This window comes from Pogoniulus pusillus, chromosome 17 (genome assembly GCF_015220805.1).
Source record: "Pogoniulus pusillus isolate bPogPus1 chromosome 17, bPogPus1.pri, whole genome shotgun sequence".
Taxonomy (NCBI): Eukaryota; Metazoa; Chordata; class Aves; order Piciformes; family Lybiidae; genus Pogoniulus; species Pogoniulus pusillus.
In genome coordinates, this window is record NC_087280.1 from 22798946 (window position 1) to 22824463 (window position 25518).

Genomic DNA, 25518 nt, shown 5'->3' on the forward strand with positions numbered 1-25518 from the left:
TACACAGAAGCTAAGAACCAGTAGACCTAAGGCTAATAGAGAGGCTTTGGAAGATCATAGAGTCATAGAATCAACCAGGTTGGAAGAGACTTCCAAGCTCAACCAGCCCAACCTAGCATTCAGCCCTGTCCAATCAACTAGACCATAGCACAAGGGGACACAGTCTCAAGTTGTGCCAAGGGAGGTCCAGGCTGGATATTAGGAGGAAGCTGTTGGCAGAGAGAGTGATTGGCATTGGAATGGGCTGCCCAGGGAGGTGGTGGAGTCACCGTCCCTGGAGGTGTTCAGGACAAAACTGAATTGGGCACTTAGTGCCATGGTCTGGTTGATTGGCCAGGGCTGGGTGCTAGGTTGGACTGGATGAGCTTGGAGGTCTCTTCCAACCTGTTTGATTCTATGGTTCCAATGTCATCCAGTCCAACCCCTTCTGCAGTAAGCAGGGGCATCCTCAACCAGCTCAGGTTGCCCAGAGCCCTTTTCATCTTTTCCTTTCTGAGTTTAAAACTCCTTTTCTCCACCTTTTCTTTGTGAGTTGTGACTTTTTGTCAGTCTTGATATCCTCTTCAGTTTTCATTGAATTGATTTTTAAGCTGCAGTGGCCTGCAGCAGATACCCCACTGCAGCTGTTTGCTTTTGCTCCCTGGCTTGAGCAGAGCAAAGCAACCACATTCCCTGTCTTTACATCCCAGGGGTGCTGCTGTTATTGGAACTGCTTTGCATCACTAACTCACTTGCTCTAATCCCCCAATCCTTCTTGGCAACAATTCTTCCTAACCAGCTGGCCCCCACCTTGATTTCACTCCTTTGGAATCTGGCTGAAGGGAGCAGAGAGACACAATGAGAACCAGAAGCTCACATGAGAGCAGCTGATGAGACCTGGGCAGGACCAGGAGCCCTGGTGGGAGACTTCAGGGCTGTGTAGCTGGCACCAGCTCTCAGTCATCACATTGAGTGACTCCAATACCAGCATGATTAGCTGCAGAGCCCTCCAGAACAGTGCACAGGGAAATGGGAGCCTCTGGGGAGCAGTTGGTGGGCTGGGGAGAGCCATGGTGTCCACTGGGCACAAAGCCACTGCCTCTCTGAGCTCTGCACCTGCCACGACTGACACAGCTGCCTTGACACAACTCTTGTGGGAACATGCTGCCACCTCAGTGCCAGGCTGCAGGGTGGGCTCAGCCCTTAGGCCAGCACTGGCCAGCAGCAGGAAGCAGCCCTGTGGGAAAGTGAGTCCAGCTGGAGGCACTCCTTTGTTTAGTGCCACAGCTCCAGGAGGGAGCTTGCTTGCAATGATTCTAATGAGGCAGCTGCACTGGAACAGCCAAATGGTTTCAGTTCTGAAGCTCACTGCTACCCAGGTGGCTCAGAGGGTGTGCAGAGCAAGGCAGGATGTACCACTGGCTGTGGAGCTGGCATGTGCAAAACTGGGTCATAATACAGTTGTGGGAAACTCCAGCTGCTCTGATTCAGCTCCACACACTTAGGCTGGGGATGTTATAAAGTGAAACAATTGGCAAAGGGTTGTGGTAGGTTTTCCAGGAGTATGAGTTCTGAAAATAAGATTTGGTTGCTCCTCCACCTGCCTCAAGAGGTAGGCTTTGATTTGAGCAGGAATTAGTTCAGCTGGGTTTCCTTTTGGCTTCAGGTATACAGAAGGTCACACTAAATAGAATCATAGAATCAGCCAGGTTGGAAGAGACCTCCAAGCTCAGCCAGTCCAACCTAGTACCCAGCCCTGGCCAATCAAACAGACCATGGCACTAAGTGCAATGAGGCTGTGACCAGCCTGATCTAGGATAGGATGTCCCTGCCCATGGTAGGGAGGTTGGAACTAGATGATCCTTGTGGTCCCTTCAAACCCTGACTGATTCTATGATTCTAAATGCCCCATCCAATCTTTACTTGAACACCTCCAGACACGATGACTCCACCACCTCCCTGGGCAGCCCATTCCAATGCCAATCACTCTCTCTGCCAACAACTTCCTCCTAACATCCAGCCTAGACCTGCCCTGGCACAGCTTGAGGCTGTGTCCCCTTGTTCTGTTGCTGGGTGCCTGGCAGAAGAGACCAACCCCACCTGGCTACAGCCTCCCTTCAGGTATAGAATCATAGAATCAGCCAGGTTGGAAGAGACCTCCAAGCTCATCCAGTCCAACCTAGCACCAAGCCCTAGCCAATCAACCAGACCATGGCACTGAGTCCCTAACCCAGTCTTTTCTTGCACACCTCCAGGGACGGCGACTCCACCACCTCTCTGGGCAGCCCATTCCAATGGTAGCTGTAGACAGCAGTAATAAATAATGGCAGTGGTTCCTGCTAGCTTCAGAGCTTGGGGTTTTGGAGTCTGCCTCCCAAACAGACTCAACAACTCACTTCACCAATCTGCTGGAGTTAAGCAGGGCTAGTAGGATGTCAGGGTTTACCAAAGCTGGGTAGTCTGTGCCCTCATTCAGCTCTCTGATCATCTCTGATTCAGAGGTGGATGAATTCATAAAACACAGGCACAAAAGGAGGTTGCCAGGCAACTTGGAGCCTGAAACTCCCCCGCCAAGCTATGAAGGTAGAGAGGAGGCAGCCGAGGTGATTTGCAATGTTTACTTCTTTGCCATAGGTAAGAGTAAAACCCCATCTAATATAGACCTGCTTAAGAAAGGAGCAGCTCCTCGATAATCCTGGAAGACAAGAGCTGGCCCTGCCAAACTGGGTGTTGTCCCTTGGTTAAGATGTGCCTGATTTGGGAGCATTTAGCCAACAGCAGTGTCAGCAAGCAGGCAGCACCTGGGGGAGAGAGGAGCTAGGGAGGAAGGGATGTCTAAGGCATCTGGAAGACTGACAACTATTGGGAAGGTTTTAGGAGGGGAGCAAAGTGTCTGACACAGACTGTGCCTCAAACCACTCTCATCTTCTCTGTCATCTCAGGGTTTGATGCTTCTTACCAAGGTACTTTATTCATTGCACATCACACCACGTCCTGTCTTCTCTCCAGCTTTGTGTAGCCACACAGCCTTGGGCAGATCAGCTGTATCCAGGACAGGGTGTAGCTGTGACACACATGGAAGTGCTGTGTCATGGTGTTTCTCTTTGCCCATCGTTTGACTCGGAACACCCTGGAGAAGCTACAGCTAATCAAGTCAGTAGGGAGAAATTAGCTTCCTTAGTTTCTCTCTACTATGGCCTGGGGTAAACCTGCCCCTTTGATTTGTGTGATGCTGGTGATAAAGTCATGCTGTGTTTAGGTACAAGGCAGGGTGGGGGAGGGAAGTAGTGAGTCTTAATGGCCCTGGGCTTGGGGTAAAGAGAAGAGAGGTATGCAAGAGCACAGCCAGAAAAATTCCAGTCGAGCCCTGGATCTAGGTTGAATTTCTCACATGCTGTGTAAATAATTCCCACTGCCTCCTCATAAAATCCTAGCCCTGTGTTCTTGCAGTGCCCTGTCCCTTTACAAATGGCATGACTCAAATCTCAGCTGGAAATAATTTACAGCATCAGCCCAGGTCAGGGCATCTGGAACTGCAAATGCAGTTCTTTCTGTGCTCCTCTTGATGAGGGACACTGCTGTGTTAATGGGGTTCTGTTCCTTTCTTTCAGCCTGCTCTTTTCCCAACTGATGTCACGATTAGTGCCATCAAAGTCACCTCTTAGTGAACTCTGGTGAAGACATGACTAGAGGAAGGGCCTTGTAAGAGGCAGGAGATTAAGCAGCAAGTTAGCAGTGCTGGAAGAACAAAGCTCTCGTTTTAATGAATACATATACAGTCAAAATGAGTGAAGAGGAGGGGAGATGGAAAGTAATACATTAGTAGGATTGATACTCAGAGGGGTTTTACTCCAACTTCTGCGAGAGGAATCAGTGGTACTTTCCCCTCTCACCTCAGGTACTGATGGTGCCACCTTGTATTCTGGGCATATTGAGATTGAACACAGTGTAATGAGCTGTGGTCTGTCAGGTAAGGCTTCATGTAGCATGAAAGGCTTCCCCTGCTTTCTCTTTTCATTATTTACATTCCCAGAGGAGGCTGTGTGCCGTGAGGGCTTTGCAAAGATTAATGGCTAACCTGAGCTTTCTGGCAGCCTCCCCAGAACTTGAGGGGAGGATCTGCTCAAGTGTTGGCCTGAGGATTTTGAAGATAAAACTCAGCTCTGTGCCTGGAAGGATGTATATGAGAGATGCTGAGGTGCTGGGAGGTGTCCAGAGAAGGGCAACAAAGCTGGTGAAGGGCCTGGAACACAAACCCTATGAGGAGAGGCTGAGGGAGCTGGGGGTGTGCAGCCTGTAGAAGAGGAGGCTCAGGGCAGAGCTCATTGCTGTCTACAGCTACCTGAAGGGATATTGCAGCCAGGTGGGGATTGGCCTCTTCTCCCAGGCAACCAGCAACAGAAGAAGGGGACACAGTCTCAAGTTGTGCCAGGGCAGGTCTAGGCTGGATGTTGTTAGGAAGTTGTTGTCAGAGAGAGTGATTGGCATTGGAATGGGCTGCCCAGGGAGGTGGTGGAGTCACCATCCCTAGAGGTCTTCAAGAAAAGCCTGGATGAGGCACTCAGTGCCATGGTCTAGTTGACTGGACAGGGCTGGGTGCTAGGTTGGACTGGATGATCTTATAGGTCTCTTCCAACCTGCTTGATTCTATGATTCTATGATCCCTAAGATAGTTTTAGTGGAGCAGAGGTAGTAGGGCAAGGGGCTCTGAAACAACATAGAGAGAAGGGCAAGTAGGCACCAGTGCAAATCTGTAGACTGTGCTGGGTAGCACCAGGGTGATCTGGTCAAGACTGCAGTCTGAGGGGTTGTTGGAAGGCAGGAAAGATGTGAAACAGTCAAACTGAGTGCAGAAATCTTGCCTGGTGCCTGTGAATTGGAGTGCTGAGTATGCTGCTGTCCACTGCTTCCAGGAGCTTAATGTCTGCCATGCTTAACCACAGTATCAGGGCATGGAGGTAATTGGATATGCTGTAAAACATGGGATTGAGTGCCTCCTGCCAGCCACAGAGTTCAATCCTTGTTTCCCAGGTGTTTCAAGGGTAGCAAGTTTTATGGCCATGTCATCAGCTCCTTGCTCTATTTGCTGCTTCAGGAGCCTTCATGCTGGGTGCAGTCTGGGGAGGGGGCACCGCTTGGATATGGGATTTGGCTGTGATGGCTTCCATGGGAGGAGCAGGCAGCCAGCAAGCTCTGTGCTTTCTGTGCTGGTAAATACCTCTGTTACAGCTCTCTTGTGGATGGGATGTCAGAGCTGTGGATGTTCTTGCCAGGAGGGGAGCTTTAAAAGGGAACTTGAACTGGAACAGAGAGATTGCCTTGGCTGGACCCACAGCATGTGGGCTCCTCCATTGCTGCCCACAGGGAAACAGTGTGGGTGATTTCTGTCTGGTCTCTTCCCCCGCTTCCCACCCCCTGCTGTTTCCTGGGCTTTAAGATCTGGAAGCTCCAGAAGCTTTTCTGACGTTGACTCTAAGTGAGGCAAGATTGACTTTGATCATCCTTGAGAGGAAGAACAGAAGTCAGGTCTGTGCTGGTCCCATGTGATTTGCAATTAGCAGAATTACAGCAACGTTTCCTGCGCTTCTGAGAGCAGAAAATCCTTGCTTAGTTTCTTGTTTCCACTGAGGAAATAACCTCTCAATGAAGATGCTGTGCTCTCGCTCTCAATATAGGAGAGAGATAAGAGTTGTTAAAGCTGTATTCATCAGCTGCAGAGGAGAACACGTTTTGCTTTGCTTCGTGCTATTTACAGCTGGTGTCCATTAGGAGTCCTCAGGAGCCTCGTTCTCAGCTACCACAGCCCAGCCCCGTAAGTTTAGCTCGGCAACGAGCCTGCAAAACAGCGCTAAATCATGGTGATGGCAGAGAGGAGGAAACGGTTGGAAGTGGCAAAATGCTGCTGATGTCTTTGTGAAAGCTGCTTTTGGCTTGTTGCTGGTTTAAAGCATTGCTAAGGTAGGCTCTAATGCACAACTAGCTGGAGCAGAGTGGAAATCGCCCGCCCTGATTTTTGGCTGGGAGTTCTGCAGGAGCCAAAGGAATCTTTTGCAGCCCATAAGTGCCTTAGGCACTTGTGTTTATGCATTGGTCAAAATATACTAACCTCCCAGTAAGGGGAGGTGTGAGAATGGTACAAGACAAGTATATGGCTGTTAAGAAAAATGGAGTTCTGGTTGCTTTCCTGGACCTTGATGATGATTGCTCTGTATGAGCTCTTTCAGCTGAGAGTGTAGTTCAGTCTTCTAGTGCCCACCAGCTGCTTAAGAGGAAAGCAGGGAAATCTGGAGCCTGGGAGAGGGGGACTGTGGCCAGATCTCAGTGCATGCCTGGAAGATGTAAATAAATTGTAGTGTAATGTAGCTATTGAGCAGAAAAATTAGTGGTTATTCCTTAGCTGAGTGTTTTTCAGCGTGGTGTCTTGCCTTCCTGAGGCATGGTAATTGATTAATGGTTTGGAAAGCATTTGGAACTAAATTAGGGAGCTAAGAGCAAAGGTGTACAACTTGCTCATTCAGCATTTGTTTCCCTAGGCTGCCCAGGGAGGTGGTGGAGGCACCATCCCTGGAGGTGTTGAAGAAGAGCCTGGATGAGGCACTTGGTGCCATGGTCTAGTTGACTGGCCAGGGCTGGGTGCTAGGTTGGGCTGGATGAGCTTGGAGGTCTCTTCCAGCCCGGTTGATTCTATGACTCTGATGCCTTCGGTTGTGTTTTCTGTCCTGTTACAGCTCCCAGAGCTGTCAGCTGGGGTCTCTCAGCTCACACAAGGGAGCCTTGTCTGAGCCCTGGCTTTGCCCAATAGAGCAAGACAAACCGATCTCGGCGTCGCCCTGATGTGCTGGCTGATAATGGTTTCAACTGAAGTAAACCTGTCAGGGTGACTTGTGACAATGGCCTGAGATTGTGAGCACTCACAGAAGGATCATTTTAAGGCAGATAATTGCTTTGTCCTTTCCCTTTATTTCCTGTGCCTGGCAGGTGTCTCCCTCTGCCTTCTCCCATTTCCCTGGCCCAGCCGTGGAGTATGCTCAGCACAGATGGGATTCTTGCAGAATCTGCTGTCAGACTTGGTCATTTCCAAGCATATGGATAGGGAGAGTTTCTGGAGACTTACAGCTAGACCAAATGCTGCTGCATTTTTTCCACAGGAATACCAAATAACATATCTGAGGACAAGGAAACTTTCCCTGCTAAGTTACAAGTCTGCTTTGAAGCGATTTCAGTAGAGCTCACCAATGAAGTGCTTGGCAAGGATTTGATTTTAATGAGCCTCCTCCCTTTCCTCCTCCCTTTCCTCCTCCCTTTCCTCCTCCCTTTCCTCCTCCCTCTCCTCCTCCCTCTCCTCCTCCCTTTCCTCCTCCCTCTAGGTTTGAACTAGATGATCCTTGAGGTCCCTTCCAGTCCTGACAGTTCTATGATTCTCTAAATCATCAACAGCTTTGAGTACTCTGCCTCTGAAATTCATAGAACCAACCAGATTGGAAGAGACCTCCAAGATCATCCAGTCCAACCTAGCACCCAGTTCTGTGCCTCATCCAGTCTTGTCTTGAACACCGCCAGGGATGGTGACTCCACCACCTCCCTGGGCAGCCCATTCCAGTGCCAATCACTCTCTCTGCCAACAACTTCCTCCTAACATCCAGCCTAGACCTGCCCTGGCACAGCTTCAGGCTGTGTCCCCTTCATCTAGTTAACACATTAATGTTATACATTTTATGTGTAACTTGATCACAGGATGTCAGGGGTTAGAAGGGACCCAAAGAGATCATTGAGTCCAAGACCCCTGCCAGAGCAGGACCACACAATCTAGCTCAGGGCACACAGCAACACATCCAGACAGGCCTGGAAAGGCTCCAGAGAAGGAGACTCCACAACCTCTCTGGGCAGCCTGTGCCAGGGCTCTGGGACCCTTCCAGCCAAGCAGTTGCCCCTTGTGTTGAGCTGGACCCTGCTGTGCTGCAGCTTCCATCCACTGCTGCTTGTCCTATCCCAGGGAGCAGTGAGCAGAGCCTGTCCCCTCCTCCTGACCTCCAGGCCTCAGAGATTTAGAGACATTGATTCAATCTCCTCTCAGTCTTCTCTTCTGCAGCCTAAGCAGCCCCAGGTCCCTCAGCCTCTCCTCACCAGGCAGTGCTCCAGTCCCCTCATCATCCTCGTAGGCCTCCCTTGCACCCTTTCCAGCAGATCCTTGTCCCTCTTAAACTGGGGAGCCCAAAACTGAAGGCAGGACTCAAGATGAGGTCTCAGCAGGGATTGATTAGTTTGGAGCCAGCAGCAGAGGGGAGATCAGACAGCTTGGGAGCTCTTGTGAGACCCCATCTCAAATACTGTGCCCAGCGCTGCTGTCCCCAGCAGCAGAAGCCACAGAGCTGTTGGAGTGAGGCCAGAGGAGGCCACAAAGGTGCTCCAAGGGCTGGAGCAGCTCTGCTGTGAGCACAGGCTGAGGGAGCTGGGGGTGTGCAGCCTGCAGAGGAGAAGGCTCCAGGGGGACCTCAGAGCTGCCTGAAGGGATCCTGCAGGAAGGCTGCAGAGGAACTTTTTGTGAGTGTGTCTGGAGACAGGGCAAGGGGAATGGTTTGGAGCTGAGGGAGGGCAGGGTGAGACTGGAGCTGAGGAAGAAGTTGTTCAGTGTGAGGATGGTGAGAGTCTGGCACAGGCTGCCCAGGGAGGCTGTGGCTGCCTCCTGCCTGGGAGTGTTGAAGGCCAGGTTGGATGAGGCCTTGAGCAGCCAAGTCTAGTTGAGAGGTGTCCCTGGGCATGGTGGGCAGGCTGGAGCAGCTGAGCTCTGAGGTCTCTTCCAACCTGAGCCATTCTAGTGTTCCTTGGAGTCCTTGCAGGCACATATATCTACTTGAGAATTTGGAAGTTCTAAGTTGTCAGTGGTGAGATACAGAAAGTGCAGCAGAACCACAGAAAATCTATTTCTTGGTGCTTTTGAAAACTCAGTGAACTTTGATAGGCTCAGACTTCCAGGAGTTGGCAGAGAACATGCTGGTGCCATCCTGAGAGGCCTACTGCAGCAAGGCTGGGGAGGGGCCTGGAGCAGAGCCCTGTGAGGAGAGGCTGAGGGAGCTGGGGGTGTGCAGCCTGCAGCAGAGGAGGCTCAGGGCAGAGCTCATTGCTGTCTGCAGCTACCTGCAGGGAGGCTGTAGCCAGGTGGGGTTGGGCTCTGCTGCCAGGCAAGCAGCAACAGAACAAGGGGACACAGTCTCAAGCTGTGCCAGGGCAGGTCTAGGCTGGATGTTGTTAGGAAGTTGTTGTCAGAGAGAGTGATTGGCATTGGAATGGGCTGCCCAGGGAGGTGGTGGAGTGGCTGTGCCTGGAGGTGTTGCAGCCAAGCCTGGCTGGGGCACTTAGTGCCGTGGTCTGGTTGACTGGATAGGGCTGGGTGCTAGGTTGGACTGGCTGAGCTTGGAGCTCTCTTCCAACCTGCTTGATTCTATAATTCTATGCTAGTCCTGAGGACCAAACCTGGCACCAGTTGGCAAACAGCACCTTCAAGAAGCATCTGGCCTTCTTAGAGTTGTGTTCCCCTTGAAATACACCTGTAATTATCTCAATTTATAAGGTATCAATCTCACTGGTAGAGATCTCTTCTGGAGAGGAGGAGGCTTTGAGGAGATCTTGGAGTGGTCTTCCAGTATCTGAAGGGGACTATAGGAGGGCTGGGGAGGGACTGTTGATAAAGTGTTGTAATGACAGGATGAGGAGGAATGGGTTTGAAGTGGCAGAGGGGAGATTGAAACTGGATGTTAGGAAGAAGTTGGTTGCAGTGAGGGTGGTAAGACACTGGCACAGGTTGCCTGAGGAGGTTGTGGAGCACAGAAGCACCGAATGTGATCTTTGAGGTTCTTTGCAGTGAGGGTGGTGAGACACTGGCACAGGTTGCCCAGGGAGGCTGTGGAGTTAGGGTTAGGGTGCTCCACAACCTCCCTGGAGGTGTTCAGGACCAGGTTGAATGAGGCCTTCTTCTAGTGGGAGGTGTCCCTGCCTATGGCAGGGGAGGTTGGAACTGGATGCTCTTTGAGGTCCCTTCCAGCCTAAACCATTCTATGATTCTGTGTTGCTCAAAGAGAAGTCCCAGCTAGATTTTGAGTTGGTTTTGCTCTGTTTTGCAGGCAGTCGTCCCTACGTGTTCCTGATGGCTCGTGTTCACCCTGGGGAGAGCAATGCCAGCTGGGTGATGAAGGGCACCCTGGAGTTCCTGGTGAGCACTGATCCCATTGCTGACCTCCTACGGAAGTGTTTCATTTTCAAGATTATCCCCATGCTGAATCCTGACGGAGTCATCAATGGCAAGTGAGTTGTGAGCTGTTCTTCTTCCTGGGTTTTGCTGGCTCTGCTTTCCCCTCTGCACCTTGTGCTCCATGGTTTGGGTGAGCAGAATTCCCTTTGTCTCTTGTTTTATTCATTCTGTATGCAAAATGTGAGCCTAAGATCCAGCAGAGTGTCATGCATTTGTCAGAGGTGTGTGGTTCTGTTGGAGGGTAGCAGAGCCCTGCAGAGGGACCTGGCCAGGCTGGATGGGTGGGCAGAGGCCAATGGGATGAGATTGAACAAGGCCATGTGCAGGGTTCTGCACTTTGGCCACAACAACCCCAAGCAGCACTAAAGGCTGGGGACAGAGTGGCTGGAGAGGAAGACAGGCAGAGAGGGAGCTGGGGGTGCTGGGAGAGAGGAGCTGCAGATGAGGCAGCAGTGTGCCCAGGTGGGCAGCAGAGCCAATGGCATCCTGGGCTGGCTCAGGAGCAGTGTGGGCAGCAGGACAAGGGAGGTTCTTCTGCCCCTGTGCTCAGCACTGCTCAGGCCACCCCTGGAGTGCTGTGTCCAGTTGTGGGCTCCTGAATTCAAGAGAGATGTTGAGGTGCTGGAAGGTGTTGAGAGAAGGGCAGCAAGGCTGGGGAGGGGCCTGGAGCAGAGCCCTGTGAGGAGAGGCTGCCCATGGAGGTGGTGGAGTCGCTGTCCCTGGAGGTGTTCAAGCAAAGCCTTGATGAGGCATTTGTTGCCATGGGCTGGTCGATTGGCCAGGGCTGGGTGCTAGGTTGGACTGGCTGAGCTTGGAGGTCTTTTCCTACCTGTTTGATTCTATGATTCTCTGATATGATCTCTTAAATGCCTGCATGGAGTATTAGTGGTGCCAGAGAAAAGGATCTCTCTTGATAAATGGAGGCTCCAGCAGCAGGGCAGGCTTCACCTGCAAGGCAGATATGCTTGGGAGTAGCTGGCTCTAATGAATGCTTTGTGTAGCCTAGTGGAGGGAAAGATGAGTAAGGATCTATTCAATTTTCACTTTTTCATGGAAATATTTCCACATAGTAAAGCTCCCTCCTTCTCCCACCTCCTTTTCAATCTTCCCTCCCACGTTTCCTAAGAGATACTGAACCTGAGCCTGGAAAATACTGATTCTCTTTTGCATTCTTTGCCTTTACACCATCCCTGCCCACCCACGACAACTTACCTGCCTTCTCACTGCATGTGAGTGGAGAAAATACAACTCTGCTCCTAATATGTTAACATGAAATAAATATTACTGTGCAGCCAGTGCAAGAGGAGTTCCTTTTGAAGGCTTTTGCAGAGTGCACTAAGATGAGGCAGACTTGTACTTTGCTAGGAAAAACCTCAAGTGTCTCTGGAGATGATGGAGTTTGCTCACTTCATTGTGTGTTTGTGGAGTGACTCTAGGTTAATAACTGGCAGCCTTGGCTCTGATGCAGGACATGATGGGTCATATCCCACAGGGAGATGGTAAATTTGCTGTTCTGAGGAGTAGGCATTGCAGGTTTGGGCTGTAGCTGCATCCCCTGGCTCATTGCAATGCAGTGTGCAACAAATCTTGAAGCTGGGCTTAGATGGGCCCTGAAACATGCAGCAGAGAGTGGAGGAACAGGTTTGGATTTTGAATTTGTAGGTCGAGAGAGGTTCTCCTTCCCCTCTACTTTGCCCTGGTGAGGACTCATCTGGAGTACTGTGTCCAGTTCTGGGGCACTCAGTACATGGAGCTGCTTGAGAGGGCCCAGTACAGAGACACAAAGATGATTAAGGAAGTTCGTTCGACATCTTCCTTGTGAGGAGAGCCTGAGGGAGCTGGGGCTTGGTGAGGAGAAGACTAAGGGGTGACCTCATCAGTGTTTGTAAAGATGAGTGGCAGGAGGCTGGAGCCAGGCTCTGCTGGGTGATGCCCAGGGACAGCACAAGGGGCAGTGGGTGGGAATTGAGCCACAGAAGGTTCCATGTGAACCTGAGGAAGAATTTTTTTCCCTGTGAGGGTGACAGAGCACTGGAACAGGCTGCCCAGGGGAGTTGTGGAGTCTCCCTCTCTGGGTATATTCAAGAACTGTCTGGATGTGCTCCTGTGTGATCTGCTCTGGGTGATGCTGCTCTGGCAGAGGGGCTGGACCAGGTGATCTTCTGAGGTTGCTTCCAGCCCCTGACATTCTGTGATTCTATGATTCTTCCATCTGCTTTTGTGTCAGGTTGTACAGATCAAATGCTGCAGAAGAAGCAGAGGAGCAATCCTGAGCAACAAGTGACCTGAGCTGGGTTCTGATCTAATTCATTCCAGCTTGGAGTGAGATGTTCTGCAGAGAGCAGCTTGGGCTTCTCTGCCAGTCTCTAGACTGCACCTACAAACAGTCATAGCTTTTGTGCTGCTACACTCCCCAAGACTAAGTTTGGGAGGACCATTCAGGGCAGCTGGATACTGCCCCAGAGTGTATGAAGCCTCTGCTGGCACTAAATGCTTCCTTGATCCTTCCAGACAGCAGAAGCGAGAAGGAAAGGTTGTGGCTTTTCCCCTGCTTTCTTTTTTTCCCCTTTCGCTGCACTTAATTAAAGTTTCCAGCAGATGGAGGGCTGGAGGGAATGTCTGACCTTTTTTCTCCAGCTGTCAGGAGTGAGTGTAGAAGAGAAGGAGGCCTCAGGAGGCAGGACATGGCTCTTGGTGACACCTGGATGAAGTGCACTGCCTGAGCTGGTGTCACAGGGGAAGGTGTTTTGCCTTCCCCGGTGCAGATGAGCTTAAACTGCAGTTAAATCTGGTGAGAGTTGAAGTTTAGTGTGCCTGGCAGATGGGACAGGAGCAGGGGAGCAGGGACTTGGCCATAGTTCTGTTATGGGTCCTGGGGCAGGGAGGGAACTACTTCTTTATGCTTTTAAACATATTTATGCCCTGAAGCCTCCTGTGGCCCTCACATTCTCCTTGTTTCTTCTCATGTCCTTTCTTAGCAGTCTTGGATCCTTCTACACTGCAAGAAACCCTTTTGTTCTGAGCCTCAGGTTTAGTGGTGGTCTGCTGAAGATAATCACACAGATTGGAGAAGGAAAACATCTTTCAGGCCCTTAGTGTCTCCAAGTGCACATGCAGATTTATTTGGCTACTTGGTGTTCCACCTTGTCCAGGTTTAAAACGCTGTAGCAGACTCTGTTGGCTTTAATGTTGAGAGGGAAGCTGCTTTCTGCAGGAGCTGGTCTGTAGCCCATTGTCAACCACAGCACTTGTAAGAAGATACTTGCTAAGTATTTCTTGCATCTGTAGAATCTATTTTACAACTCATTTCATGAAGCAGTTTGCATACCCTGGGACTCACAATCCCTTTTGTGGAAGTCCCACCAGGCATTGCCGAGCAGGCTGCTAGAGTGTCTGGTGTTTCCTCTGCCAGCATCCCAACTGTTCTGTTCTCAGCTTAGACAAGTTGCTGTGCTCTCACACCTTCCCCCCACGAGGGCTGGACATACTGAATACATCAAATCCACTAACCAAGCCAACAAGTATCTTGGCCCTGCCTTCTTGCCACTGGGAACATCTAGGTGTGGTAAGCAGAGATCTTCTCTCTCGCTGGGAAACAAAGATTCCTTCTGTTTCACTGCCTCTGCTTTCATCTTGGCATCTCAGTATCTTTATTTAAGAAAGAACTGGTTTCTCTTTCTTTGTTGGCAGTTCTTTGACTCTCCTTCCTCTGCCTGCTCCCCAGCCCTGTGTGCTGGTGTGTGCATAAGCCACAGAGACAAATGCCAGTGTGTGGTTACAAAGCTTTTTTTCCAGCAGCCCAGCTGCGTCCCTTTCCCTGCTGCAGGCACAGCTCAGCAGAAGATGCTCATCCCAGCAGGGTACCAAATCATCACACTTTTGGAGCTTGCACACAGCAACAAAGATGATCAGGGCCTTGCTATTTGCTTTGGTTAATGTGATCTGAAAGTTACATGTGGAGAGTGTTCCTCTAACACAGATAGGATTGCAGTAATGTGATTATGCTCTGGCAGAGCGTGGCTGAGCTGGGAAGCAGCTCTCCACCTTCCCTTGCACTTCTGTCACTGCTTGAGAATCTGCCTGTGCAGCTGCACTTGAACTCGTGATGTGCTCACAGACTGTCTTCAGGTCGAGAGATGTTCTCCTGCCCCTCTACTCTGCCCTGGGGAGGCCACATCTAGAGTACTGTGTCCAGTTCTGGCCTCCAAGTTCAAGAGGGACATAGAACTGCTGGAGAGAGTCCAGCATAGAGCCACAAAGATGCCAAAGGGAATGGAACAGCTCTGTTAGGAGCAGAGCCTGAGGGAGCTGGGGCTGTGCTGCTGGCAGAGGTGACCTCGTCAGTGTTTATAAAGATGTAAAGGTGAGTGGCAGGAGGCTGGAGCCAGGCTCTGCTGGGTGATGCCCAGGGACAGGACAAGGGGCAATGGGTGGAAGCTGAACCATAGGAGGTTTCGTGGAAAGATGAGGAGGAATGTTTTCATTGTGAGGGTGACAGAGCCCTGGCACAGGCTGCCATGGGGGGTTGTGGAGACTCCCTCTCTGGAGATATTCAAAGCCTGCCTGGATGTGTTCCTGTGTGATCTGCTCTGGGTGACCCTGCTCTGACAGGGGGGTTGGACTGGATGAGCTTTTGAAGTCCCTTCCAGCCCCTGCCATGCTGTGACTCAAGTGTCCCTGCTGTGTACCCTCCTGTCAGCAGCCTGCTCACACAGTTGTTCCCCAGCATCTGCTCGGACCTGTGAGCTATCCTCACCCACGCCTGGCACTGCCACACATCTACTCACAGTCACTACATGGTAGGCAGCACTTTGTGGTCTTGGCTGGACTTCTGTAGATAAATATTGCTGTTTATTACACCTAAATGTAGGATTATTAATCCTATCAGTACAACCTAATTTATACCACCATAAACAGCAGGAATAAACGATGCCAAATTCTAGCAGCACTCGATGTTTGCCAACTGTGCCTCTTTGATGAGGGTTTCCCCCTCCTCCCCATTTCCCAGAAGTGTTGAGTTAAAAATGATTGGCCTTGCAAGACCATTGATCAAGCAAGAAGTGTTCAGGTATTCTTGTGCCACTGACAGATTGCCTGGGTGGCAAACACCACAGCTCTCAGTTCCTGTCTCACTCCTACCTTGCTACCTTCTTCCTTTTCCTTTACCCTCACTTTATTTTCTCTCACTCTCCTCTGCCTTCTGCTGAATCAAAGAAGCTTTTCATTAAAAAAAAAACCAAACCTTGATGCATTTTATAAATGAATTGAACCAATCTGTGGAGGTTGAAAGTCTCCTTCCCTGAAGACTTTCAAAACCCACTTGGACATGTTCCATTGTGGCCTGCCCTATGTGATCCTGCTTTGGGGGGGGGGGTGGGGGTTGCCTCCATCTCTGGAGGTCCCTTCCAAGCCCAGACATTCTGTGATTCTGTGAGATGGGAGCTGGTGAGTGTCTCCTTGGTAAAGGAAGATGGGTTTCTTTTGAAGCTGCATGATTTCTTCAAAGCCATGGAGTAACCATAGTAGCAGTTATGAAGAGGAAATACTCATCTGCAGTTTGGATTGTAGCCATGGTCTATGCTTTATCTGCTCCCTCCTGTGCCTGCCCTCCCACAGCAGGGGCTGAGTAAGCTTTTCTGCTGCTCAGAAGTAAGGCAGGTGAGGTGATGGGTTCCTTGCCTCTCCATTGATATTCACTCCCACTTAATTTAATCTGTTTATTCTACCCTGCTCTATTTATGGCTCTGTCTTCATTACCTCCTCAGTCCAGAAGTGAAAAGCTGGAATGGAGGGATAGAAATGTCCACTAAAATCCTTTCTAGAACAGGTGCCCTTTGCATGCTCTCAACATACACTGGGTATGCTCCCACTTAGTCCTGGGAACTTGGGCCTTTGTTTTATGGAGGAGGAGCAGGAGCACATTTCTCTCTTCACCCCAAACACAGTATTTTTCTATGTGGGTTTTTTTTCTCTCTTGCTATTGATGCTTACTCTCTTTCACTGAGACATTGTGCTCTCCAAACAATAAGAGGCAGAACTGATCAGGCACAGGGAAAAAAAAAAAGCTAATGGCCAGGCTAAAGAATGGGTCTATGATCCAGACCTGCATCCTCAAGGATTAGATATTGAGGTGATGTCACACAAATCTGTACAACTGCAGACATCCCTCTTGTCCTCCCCCTCCTTCACTTTATTTCTTCCTGTGGTCAGAGGCTTGAGGAGGAGTTTAATTCTCAGAATGTAGCTTGCATAACTAAATTGTTGCCATGCACTCTGCAGAAACACTCCAAAGGCTCTCTCCAGACCAGCTAATCTATGATGTGCTTCCCTAAGGATAGTGCAGAGATGTGGGAAGGCTGGAAGAGGAATTTACCTTTTTAAAATCAGGGTTGTTTCTATTGGAAGAGACCTTTTAAGATCATTGAGCTGTTAACCCAGGTCACCACTAAGCTGTGTCCCTCAGCACCACACTCACACATCTTTTAAACATCTCTAGAGGTGGTGACTCCACCGCTTCCTGGGCAGCCTGTTCCAGCACTTGGCAGCCCTGTCAGTGAGCAAATCTTTCCTAATATCCCACCTAAACCTCCCCTGTCACTTTGTCTTTTCCTGTCACTTGTTACTTAGGAGAACGCTGACCTGCACCTCACTCCAACCTCTTGTCAGGCAGAGGACAGGAGCACAGGTCTGGTGAGGAACAGCTGAAGGAATCAGGCTTGTTCAGCCTGAAAAGGAGACTGAAGGGAGACTTCATTGCTCTACAACTCCCTGAAATGAGGCTGGAGCCAGGTGGGTGTCAGTCTCTTCTCCCTAGTAACAAGTGATAGGACAAGAGGAAATGGCCTGAGATTGTTCCAGGGGAGGTTTATGTTGGACATTAGAAGAAACCACTGAAATGGTTCTCAAAGATTGGAACAGGCTCCCCAGTTTGGTGGTTGAATCTCCATCCCTGGGAGTGTCTAAAAGAGACAGAGACATGGTGCTGAGGGACATGCAGGGAGAGAATGATTGGACTCAACGATCTTAAAGGGCTTTTCCAACCCAAACCATCCTGTGATTCCATATACCATGAGCTGCCATCTTCCTCATCTCTCAACTCTGCAGGCTGTTCCCTGCTGTAGCCAGAACTGGATCTGGCTCTGCACTGTGCTCTTCTCTGAGTACCTTTGCATGCTGTGGAAGGTGCACCAGTTTCACCCAAGCCCACACCTTGAGTACTGTGTCCAGTTGTGGGCTCCTGAATTCAAGAGAGATGTTGAGGTGCTGGAAGGTGTTTGGAGAAGGGCAGCAAGGCTGGGGAGGGGCCTGGAGCACAGCCCTGTGAGGAGAGGCTGAGGGAGCTGGGGGTGTGCAGCCTGCAGCAGAGGAGGCTCAGGGCAGAGCTCATTGCTGTCTGCAGCTACCTGCAGGGAGGCTGTAGCCAGGTGGGGTTGGGCTCTGCTGCCAGGCACCCAGCACCAGAAGAAGGGGACACAGCCTGAAGCTGTGCCAGGGCAGGTCTAGGCTGGATGTTAGGAAGAAGTTGTTGTCAGAGAGAGTGATTGGCATTGGAATGGGCTGCCCAGGGAGGTGGTGGAGTGGCTGTGGCTGGAGGTGTTGAAGCCAAGCCTGGCTGGGGCACTTAGTGCCATGGTCTGGCTGCTTGGCCATAGCTGGGTGCTAGGTTTGACTGGCTGAGCTTGGAGCTCTTTTCCAACCTGTCTGATTCTATGATCCTTGGCTCTCCCTCTGTGACAGCCCATCCTTAACTCTCCCTCTGTGATAAACATCCATCTGCAGGCAGCTTCACCCCAGGCCTCTCCCTTCTGACAGCGCTTCCAGTGCAGCATTGTTTATTCCTTCCTTTATCAGCCAGAGCTGCTGGGCCCCCTGAGTTATTAGGTTTACTCACTCATTGTCAGTGTTTCCTCTTTGGTAAATATGCCCATGTACATCTCTGCTCCCCAGGAATATTCTTTCTCTTCTATTTACTGCTTTTCCCAGGCCCCCACCTCCTCATCTCCTTCTCCACCCAGTGGCCCAATAACAGCCAAGGAGATAAATAAGCTCCATAACTCTTCCCAGCCATTATTTTGTTGTTGTTGTTGCCCTGCATGGTAATATATATAATAACAAGGAAACAAATCTTATTACTAAAGTAATTACAATAAATAACAAGCCGAGAGGGGAGATGAAGGAAAGGTCTATCGGGGGAGTGATTGCAGCAGGAATTTTTTATCAATTTAATTTACTTGAGATGTTCTCTGCCACTTGGTTGCTACCCTGCTGAGGGGGGTGGGGGGGGTCTGTGACTAATTAGCAGCCAGCTGTTGTTCTAACACCCTCACCTAATTTATTGTGTGGCTGAGGCTCCAAAACAGGAGCTCGTGCGATATGGTTGTCTGTGGAACTTCAGCACCAGCCTGGGGTCAGTGGTTGGCTTTTATTGCTTGGTGCTTTTTTGTTTCCCAGCAGGTGATTAGCTAAAATTTTGGTGCTTCTCTGTGATTCCTTTTTATCTTCCAGCCTATCCCATGTGCTTCCAGGATTTGGGACTGGAGAGTATGCTCAATTTGTTGCATTATAACTGCCTGTCTCAGTGTCCAGCTTACTAACAGTCCAACACAACTGCTAGCTTCTGACAGACTGCCCAGGGAACTGCACTGCTGTCATAGAGTCATAGAATCAAGCAGGTTGGACGAGACCTCCAAGGTCATCCAGCCCAACCTAGCACCCAGCCCTATCCAGCCAACCAGACCATGGCACTAAGTGCCCCATCCAGGCTTTCCTTGAACACCTCCAGGCACAGCAACTCCACCACCTCCCTGGGCAGCCCATTCCAATGCCAATCACTCTCTCTGCCAACAACTTCCTCCTGACATCCAGCCTAGACCTGCCCTGGCACAGCTTGAGACTGTGTCTCCTTGTTCTGTTGCTGGGTGCCTGGCAGAAGAGACCAACCCCACCTGGCTACAACCTTCCTTCAGGTAGTTCTGTGTGCCTGGGTAGAGAATAGAAAGGAGGCAGCAATAGCCTGGTATGGGCATGTTCCAGGCTTTGTTAAGCTCTGAAGCCTGGGACCTGTGATGGTTTGGGAGTTACCTGCCCCCCACTCTTATGAAAGCATAGAAACACATAGAATCATAGAATCAAGCAGGTTGGAAGAGACATCCAAGCTCATCCAGTCTAACCTAGCACCCAGCTCTGTCCAATCACCCAGAGTAGGCTCAGCTGGCTGGAGGTTATGGAATGAAGCTTTATATTCACAGCTTAGCACAATGTACAAGCAGAGAGTTACAATATATGTACAGCTACACATAGAAACAAACGAGTTAAAAGTAGTGCAGAAACACAGCAGCCCTCCCAGAAACCAGAGTGCCCAGGAGGGGCTCCCAACCACCCTTCCACCTTCTTTCCACCCTTCTACCTTATCCCAGAGTCTGCCTTACATGCAAGGTGAGTTTGGAAGGTCAGCAAGGGGGGTTTAGAAGCAGAATGAATTACACAGAAAGCAGCCCATGGAGAAAAGCACAGGCTTCCAGAGACACACACTGACTGTCTCACCTACGTTTCTGTTCTTGTTTTTACCCATCTCAGCAAGCCTATGAGTGCAGCAGACATCACCACTGTTTACTTTTCACAGCCTATCATCTAATTTCTCTCACTAAAATATTCCAGCTAGCCTCAGACTGGCCCAGGAACACACCCTCCTGTTTGCTTGGTTTCTGGTGGAAGTTGCCCGTTGTTGCTGCTCTCCAGCAGAGCAGAGATTATTGTGCCCTCTGTCTTCTAAATGGCCATGAAAACTAATTAGTTAATGGCTGGTTTAGGGAACTGAAGAGATCTAATGCCTTGGCCCCTCTTCCATCAGTCTTACCTTTGCAGAAGCCTGTGCTGTCTTCTAAAGGCTCTTCAACAGTGAAGGTACCCCAGGAGTTGAGTGCATCTCCCTGGGCTCTTTCAGACCCAATCTATGCTGCTGATGTGAGGTCACCTGGGCCCTGTCACTCCAGCAATCACTGGCTGTGGCCTCGGGGGCAGCACTCTTTAGGACTGCTAAAGGCTTCAGCTTTTAGCCTCGAAATGATTTCATTTCAGAGCAGCACTCCATTTTCAAGTGAGCATGAATATTAGATATGAACATGATGTTCCTCAGGCTGGCAAAGGAATGGGTTTGTGCTGTGGTGGTGTCTGCTCTCCTGACTGATGATGGGTGTTCCTAATCAGATGTGTGTGCTCTCCTCTGAAGACGTTTCAGGAGCCAGGAGACTGGTGCACAAAGCTAGCTTTTAGGAGAGTTAATGAGATGATTGAATTATAGTATTATTCCTGTTAGCTTGATTGTCTACCATTATCCCTTTTGTTTGTTATTATGCTTATTTGAATCCCCTTCATGCTGTATTATTCCCATAACAATTGTGTCTGTGCTAGGCTCTGTGTAGAGACAGGAGAAGAGCAGCTGGTCCCTTGTTAGGGGCTTTGGTGCATTAGTGGCACTGCCTATGAGGTAGGACTGGGAAGAATCAAAAGCATTCTGGGCTGCTGGCTCTCATTCAGTGTGCAGTTCTGGAGCCCCCAGCACAAGCAGGACATGGAAGTGTTGGAGCCAGTCCAGAGGAGGCCACCAAGATGGTGAGAGGGCTGCAGCAGCTCTGCTGTGAGGACAGGCTGAGAGAGTTGGGACTCTGCAGCCTGGATAAGAGAAGGCTTTGAGGAGACCTTGGAGTGGCCTTCCAGGATCTGAAAGGGGCTACAGGAGGGCTGGGGAGGGACTATTGATAGAGTGTTGTAATGACAGGAAGAGGAGGAATGAGTTGAAACTGGTAGAGGGGAGATTGAGACTGGGTGTAAGGAAGAAGTTGTTTGCAGTGAGGGTGGTGAGACACTGGCACAGGTTGCCCAGGGAGGCTGTGGAGCACAGAAGCACAGAATGTGATCGAAGATCTGTGCTCTGCAACCTCCCTGGAGGTGTTCAGGGTCAGTTTGGATGAGGCCTCCAATGACCTGCTCTAGTGGGAGGTGTCCCTGACTATGGCAGAGGGTTGGAACTGGATGATCCTTGGGGTTCCTTCCAATTTTAACCATTCTATGATTCTGTAATTCAGCCTCATCCACCTTAGCCCTGGCTGTAGGAGGAGGGTGGGTTTTGTACTTACAACTCTTCTTAAGTATTATGTCCTGCCTAGGGAAAGCATTCCCTTGCAATGACTTCTGCAATCACCTGATGAAGGTTTGTGAAGGATATCTCAGTAGCATCAAAGAAATGCATGAAAAATCTGGGGTGTCTGTGGTGTGGTCAGCAGGAGCAGGGAGGTCATTCTGCCCCTGTGCTCTGCACTGGTTAGACCTCACCTTGAGTGCTGTGTTCAGTTCTGGGCCCCCCAGTTTAAAAGGGACATTGAGATGCTTGAGTGTGTCCAGAGAAGGGCGACGAGGCTGGGGAGAGGCCTTGAGCACAGCCCTAGGAGGAGAGGCTGAGGGAGCTGGGATTGGTTAGCCTGGAGAAGAGGAGGCTCAGGGCAGACCTTATTGCTGTCTACAACTACCTGAGGGGAGGTTGTGGCCAGGAGGAGGTTGCTCTCTTCTCTCAGGTGGCCAGCACCAGAACGAGAGGACACAGCCTCAGGCTGTGCCAGGGGAGATTTAGGCTGGAGGTGAGGAGAAAGTTCTTCCCTGAGAGAGTCATTGGACACTGGAATGGGCTGCCCGGGGAGGTGGTGGAGTCGCCGTCCCTGGGGCTGTTCAAGGCAGGACTGGACGTGGCACTTGGTGCCATGGTCTGGCCTTGAGCTCTGTGGTAAAGGGTTGGACTTGATGATCTGTGAGGTCTCTTCCAACCCTGATGATACTGTGTGATACTGTGTCTAGTTGACTGGCTAGGGCTGGGGGATAGGTTGGACTGGATGATCTTTGAGGTCTCTTCCAACCTGGTTGATTCTATGATTCTATGATTCTTGGAGCTTGCAGGAGGCATCTGCACATCTTGAGCCAGCTGGCCACAGGGATAAGCCTCCACTGAGAAATATCAATTACTACTGAACTTGGATTTTACTTCTCACTTGGTTGTGGTAGGCATCAAATACTGGCACCAAAGTTGAGCATTTTGGAGATGAGCTAATTCCAGGAGTGAAGGGACTGTTTTGGTGGCCTATGCCAAGATCAAGTCTGCTCTCAGAGTTAATGACTGTTGGAAGCTACAGATTCAGAGATGGAGCTGTTATTCATAGGGACTGGGAGAGGGGAGTCCACAAAATGAAACTGTAAAAACTTCACTTTTATAGATGCCATGAAGAATGTCCAATACTTTTCTGCAATATCCACTCTACCTGGAAAGCTGAAATTGCCTGGGAATGAAGGTTATTGTCTCTTGTAATATACCTTCCTATATTACACTGGGTAATAAATCAGGCACTATTTCTTTTGCCCTGAAAACTGGACATCCCTGGAGTTCCAAGTGACATTTCATGTTTTATATGACCATCCAGTCCCTTTTAAGTATTAAAACACATCATTTGGGGTGAAATATGCACAGAAATTCTTTTTGAAAGCCTATAAATAAAACCCTTTAGAGCTTAAGTTATACAAGTGGAAAGCTGCTTCTCCAGGAGTTTGCTTTTAGAACAAATCTCTGTTAGATCAGCTCTGTGTTTTGGCTATGTTGGGCTTTAACATTTCTATTTATCTCTCTGTTTCTCCCTCACTTTTTTCCTCCTCTCTCTCTGGAATCTGTTTTTCAAGTATAACAGTCACAGAATCCTGGAATGCTTTGGGTTGGAAAGGACCTCAGAGATCATCTACTCCGAACTCCCCACCGTGGGCAGGGATGCCTCTCAGCTAGGCTCAGCTGCTCAAGGCTTCATCCAGCCTGGTCTTGAGCACCCCCAGGGAGGAGGCATCCACAGCCTCCCTGGGCAGCCTGTTCCAGAGTCTCCTCACTATCCTACTGAACAGAATCACAGAACAACTGTGATTCATACTAACAGCATCGCAGAGCAGTTTCTTCCTCATCTGCCTCACCTTCAAACCATTCCCCCTTCTCTTATCTCTAGATACCCTGATGAAAAGTGCCTCTTCCTGCAGGATCCCTTCAGCTATTAGAAGGCAGCTCTAAGGATGCCTTCTAATCACAGAATTAAACAGGTTGGAAAAGGCCTCTAGGTTCATTGAGTCCAGCCTATCACCTAACCCTTCTAATTAACTAACCCATGGCATTAAGTGCCTCATCCAGCCTGCTCTTAAACACCTCCAGGGATGGGGACTCCACCACCTCCCTGGGCAGCCCATTCCAATGCCAATCACTTTCTGCCAACAACTTCCTCCTAACATCCAGCCTAGACCTCCCCTGGCACAACTTCACACTGTGTCCCCTTGTTCTGTTGCTGGCTGCCTGGCAGAAGAGCCCAACCCCACCTGGCTACAGCCTCCCTTCAGGTAGTTGTAGACAGCAATGAGCTCTGCCCTGAGTCTCTTCTTCTGCAGGCTGCACACCCCCAGCTCCCTCAGCCTCTCCTCACAGGGCTGTGCTCCAGGCCCCTCCCCAGCCTTGCTGCCCTTCTCTGGACACCTTCCAGCACCTCAACATCTCTCTTCAATTCAGGACAGAGCTGGACACAGCACTCAAAGTGTGGCCCTGACCAGTGTTGAGCACAGGGGCAGAAGGACTTCCCTGGTCCTGCTGGCCACACTATACCTGATCCAGGCCAGGATGCCATTGGCCTTCTTGGCCACCTGGGCACACTGCTGCCTCATGTTCAGTCCCTTGTACTCTTCTCTAAGCTGCACACCCCCAGCTCCCTCAGCCTATCCTCATAGCAGAGGTGCTGCAGCCCTTGAACCATCTTTGTGGCCCTCCTCTGGACTTGCTCCACCAGCTCTGTGTCCTTCTGCTGGGGGCACCAGCACTGATCCAGGAGTCCTTAAAAGCTGGTGAAGTACTGTGATAGGAGAGAAGCTATAATGTGGCCTTAGACTGGAGAAATGGGCTGGCAATTGAAAATGGTGTTTATAGAAATGGCATGAAGAGACTTATCCACAGAAATCAGCTCCCTTTGAAAGCTTGGGTCTCCAAAATTGCTTGTGCAAAAATGTACCTATGGAGGACCAGCTGAAGTTGAATTGTTCACCTGTGCTCGTGGCTCATATGATTGCAGATGCAATTGGGCTAATTACATGGGCAAATTTTGCTCCAGTGATTTCAGCAAATTGCCATCCCTAATTTTTAAATCCACCTAAATGTCCTGCAGAAGCATCAAGAAAATGAAAGGCAGAAAATTGAGTCAATGTTGGAATGACAGAGTGAGAAATCAAAACCTCTTCTGCAGCCTAAGAGGCAGCTCTGCCAGGAATCAGGGGTGGGGAGGTGGGGAGGGGGAGAGGAAAGTGCAGTTTTAATGCTGCAAAGTAACTCTGAGTTTTGAAGGGGTAGAAAAACTGGTGAGTTTCTGAGGTTGCATAGCCTAGGAGGTGGGAGGGAAAACAAAGAGTGAAACTGAGGGGAAAGGGATCCAGTAATGGTGAATCTTGGCTCTGTACTTGCTGTAAAACCCTAAAGTTAGTTTTTGAACAGACCCTACCTCAGTGACAGCAGAGCCCTGAGGGGGCTCACATGGGACTCTGAGCATGCTCTGCTGCATAGGGGTGGTGGTGGTTCATACTGTAACACCTACTGGAACCATGCTCTGTTGGACTGGATGAGCTTGGAACTCTCTTCCAACCTGGTGGATTCTCTGATTCTAGGATCAGAATTGTGCAGAGCTTAGCAATTTGTCCTTAGAATGAAGTGGCTTGTTGGACAAAGCCCCTTGTGAAGTTCTTCTATAAAATGCTTCCACATTCCTGGCTTAGACTAGGTTTAGACTAGATAAAATTAGGAAAAAAAATTTCCCAGCCAGAGTGGTCAAGCATTAGAATGGGCTGCCCAGGGAAATGGTGGAGTCCCCAACCCTGGAGGTGTTTAAAAGTCATAGAATCATAGAATCAAGCAGGCTGGAAGAGAACTCCAAGCTCAGCCAGCCCAACCTAGCACCCAGCCCTGCCCAACCAACCACACCATGGCACTAAGTGCCCCAGTCAGGTTTGGCTGCAACACCTCCAGCCACAGTAACTCCACCACCTCCCTGGGCAGCCCATTCCAATGCCAATCACTCTCTCTGACAACAACTTCCTAACAACATCCAGCCTAGACCTGCCCTGGCACAGCTTCAGGCTGTGTCCCCTTGTTCTGTTGCTGGGTGCCTGGCAGCAGAGCCCAACCCCACCTGGCTACAGCCTCCCTGCAGGTAGTTGTAGAGAGCCATGAGGTCAGTCATTTGGAT

At 50.1% G+C, this 25518-nt stretch overlaps 1 protein-coding gene across 1 annotated transcript in view; it reads left to right on the plus strand.

The window, feature by feature from the left end:
• The window catches only part of AGBL1 (AGBL carboxypeptidase 1), a 387722-nt gene that overhangs the window by 147434 nt on the left and 214770 nt on the right, over positions 1-25518 (plus strand). The window contains exon 19 of the mRNA XM_064157083.1: positions 10098-10278. Coding sequence (XP_064013153.1) covers positions 10098-10278 — 181 coding nt within the window. The remainder of the gene's footprint in view (positions 1-10097; positions 10279-25518) is intronic.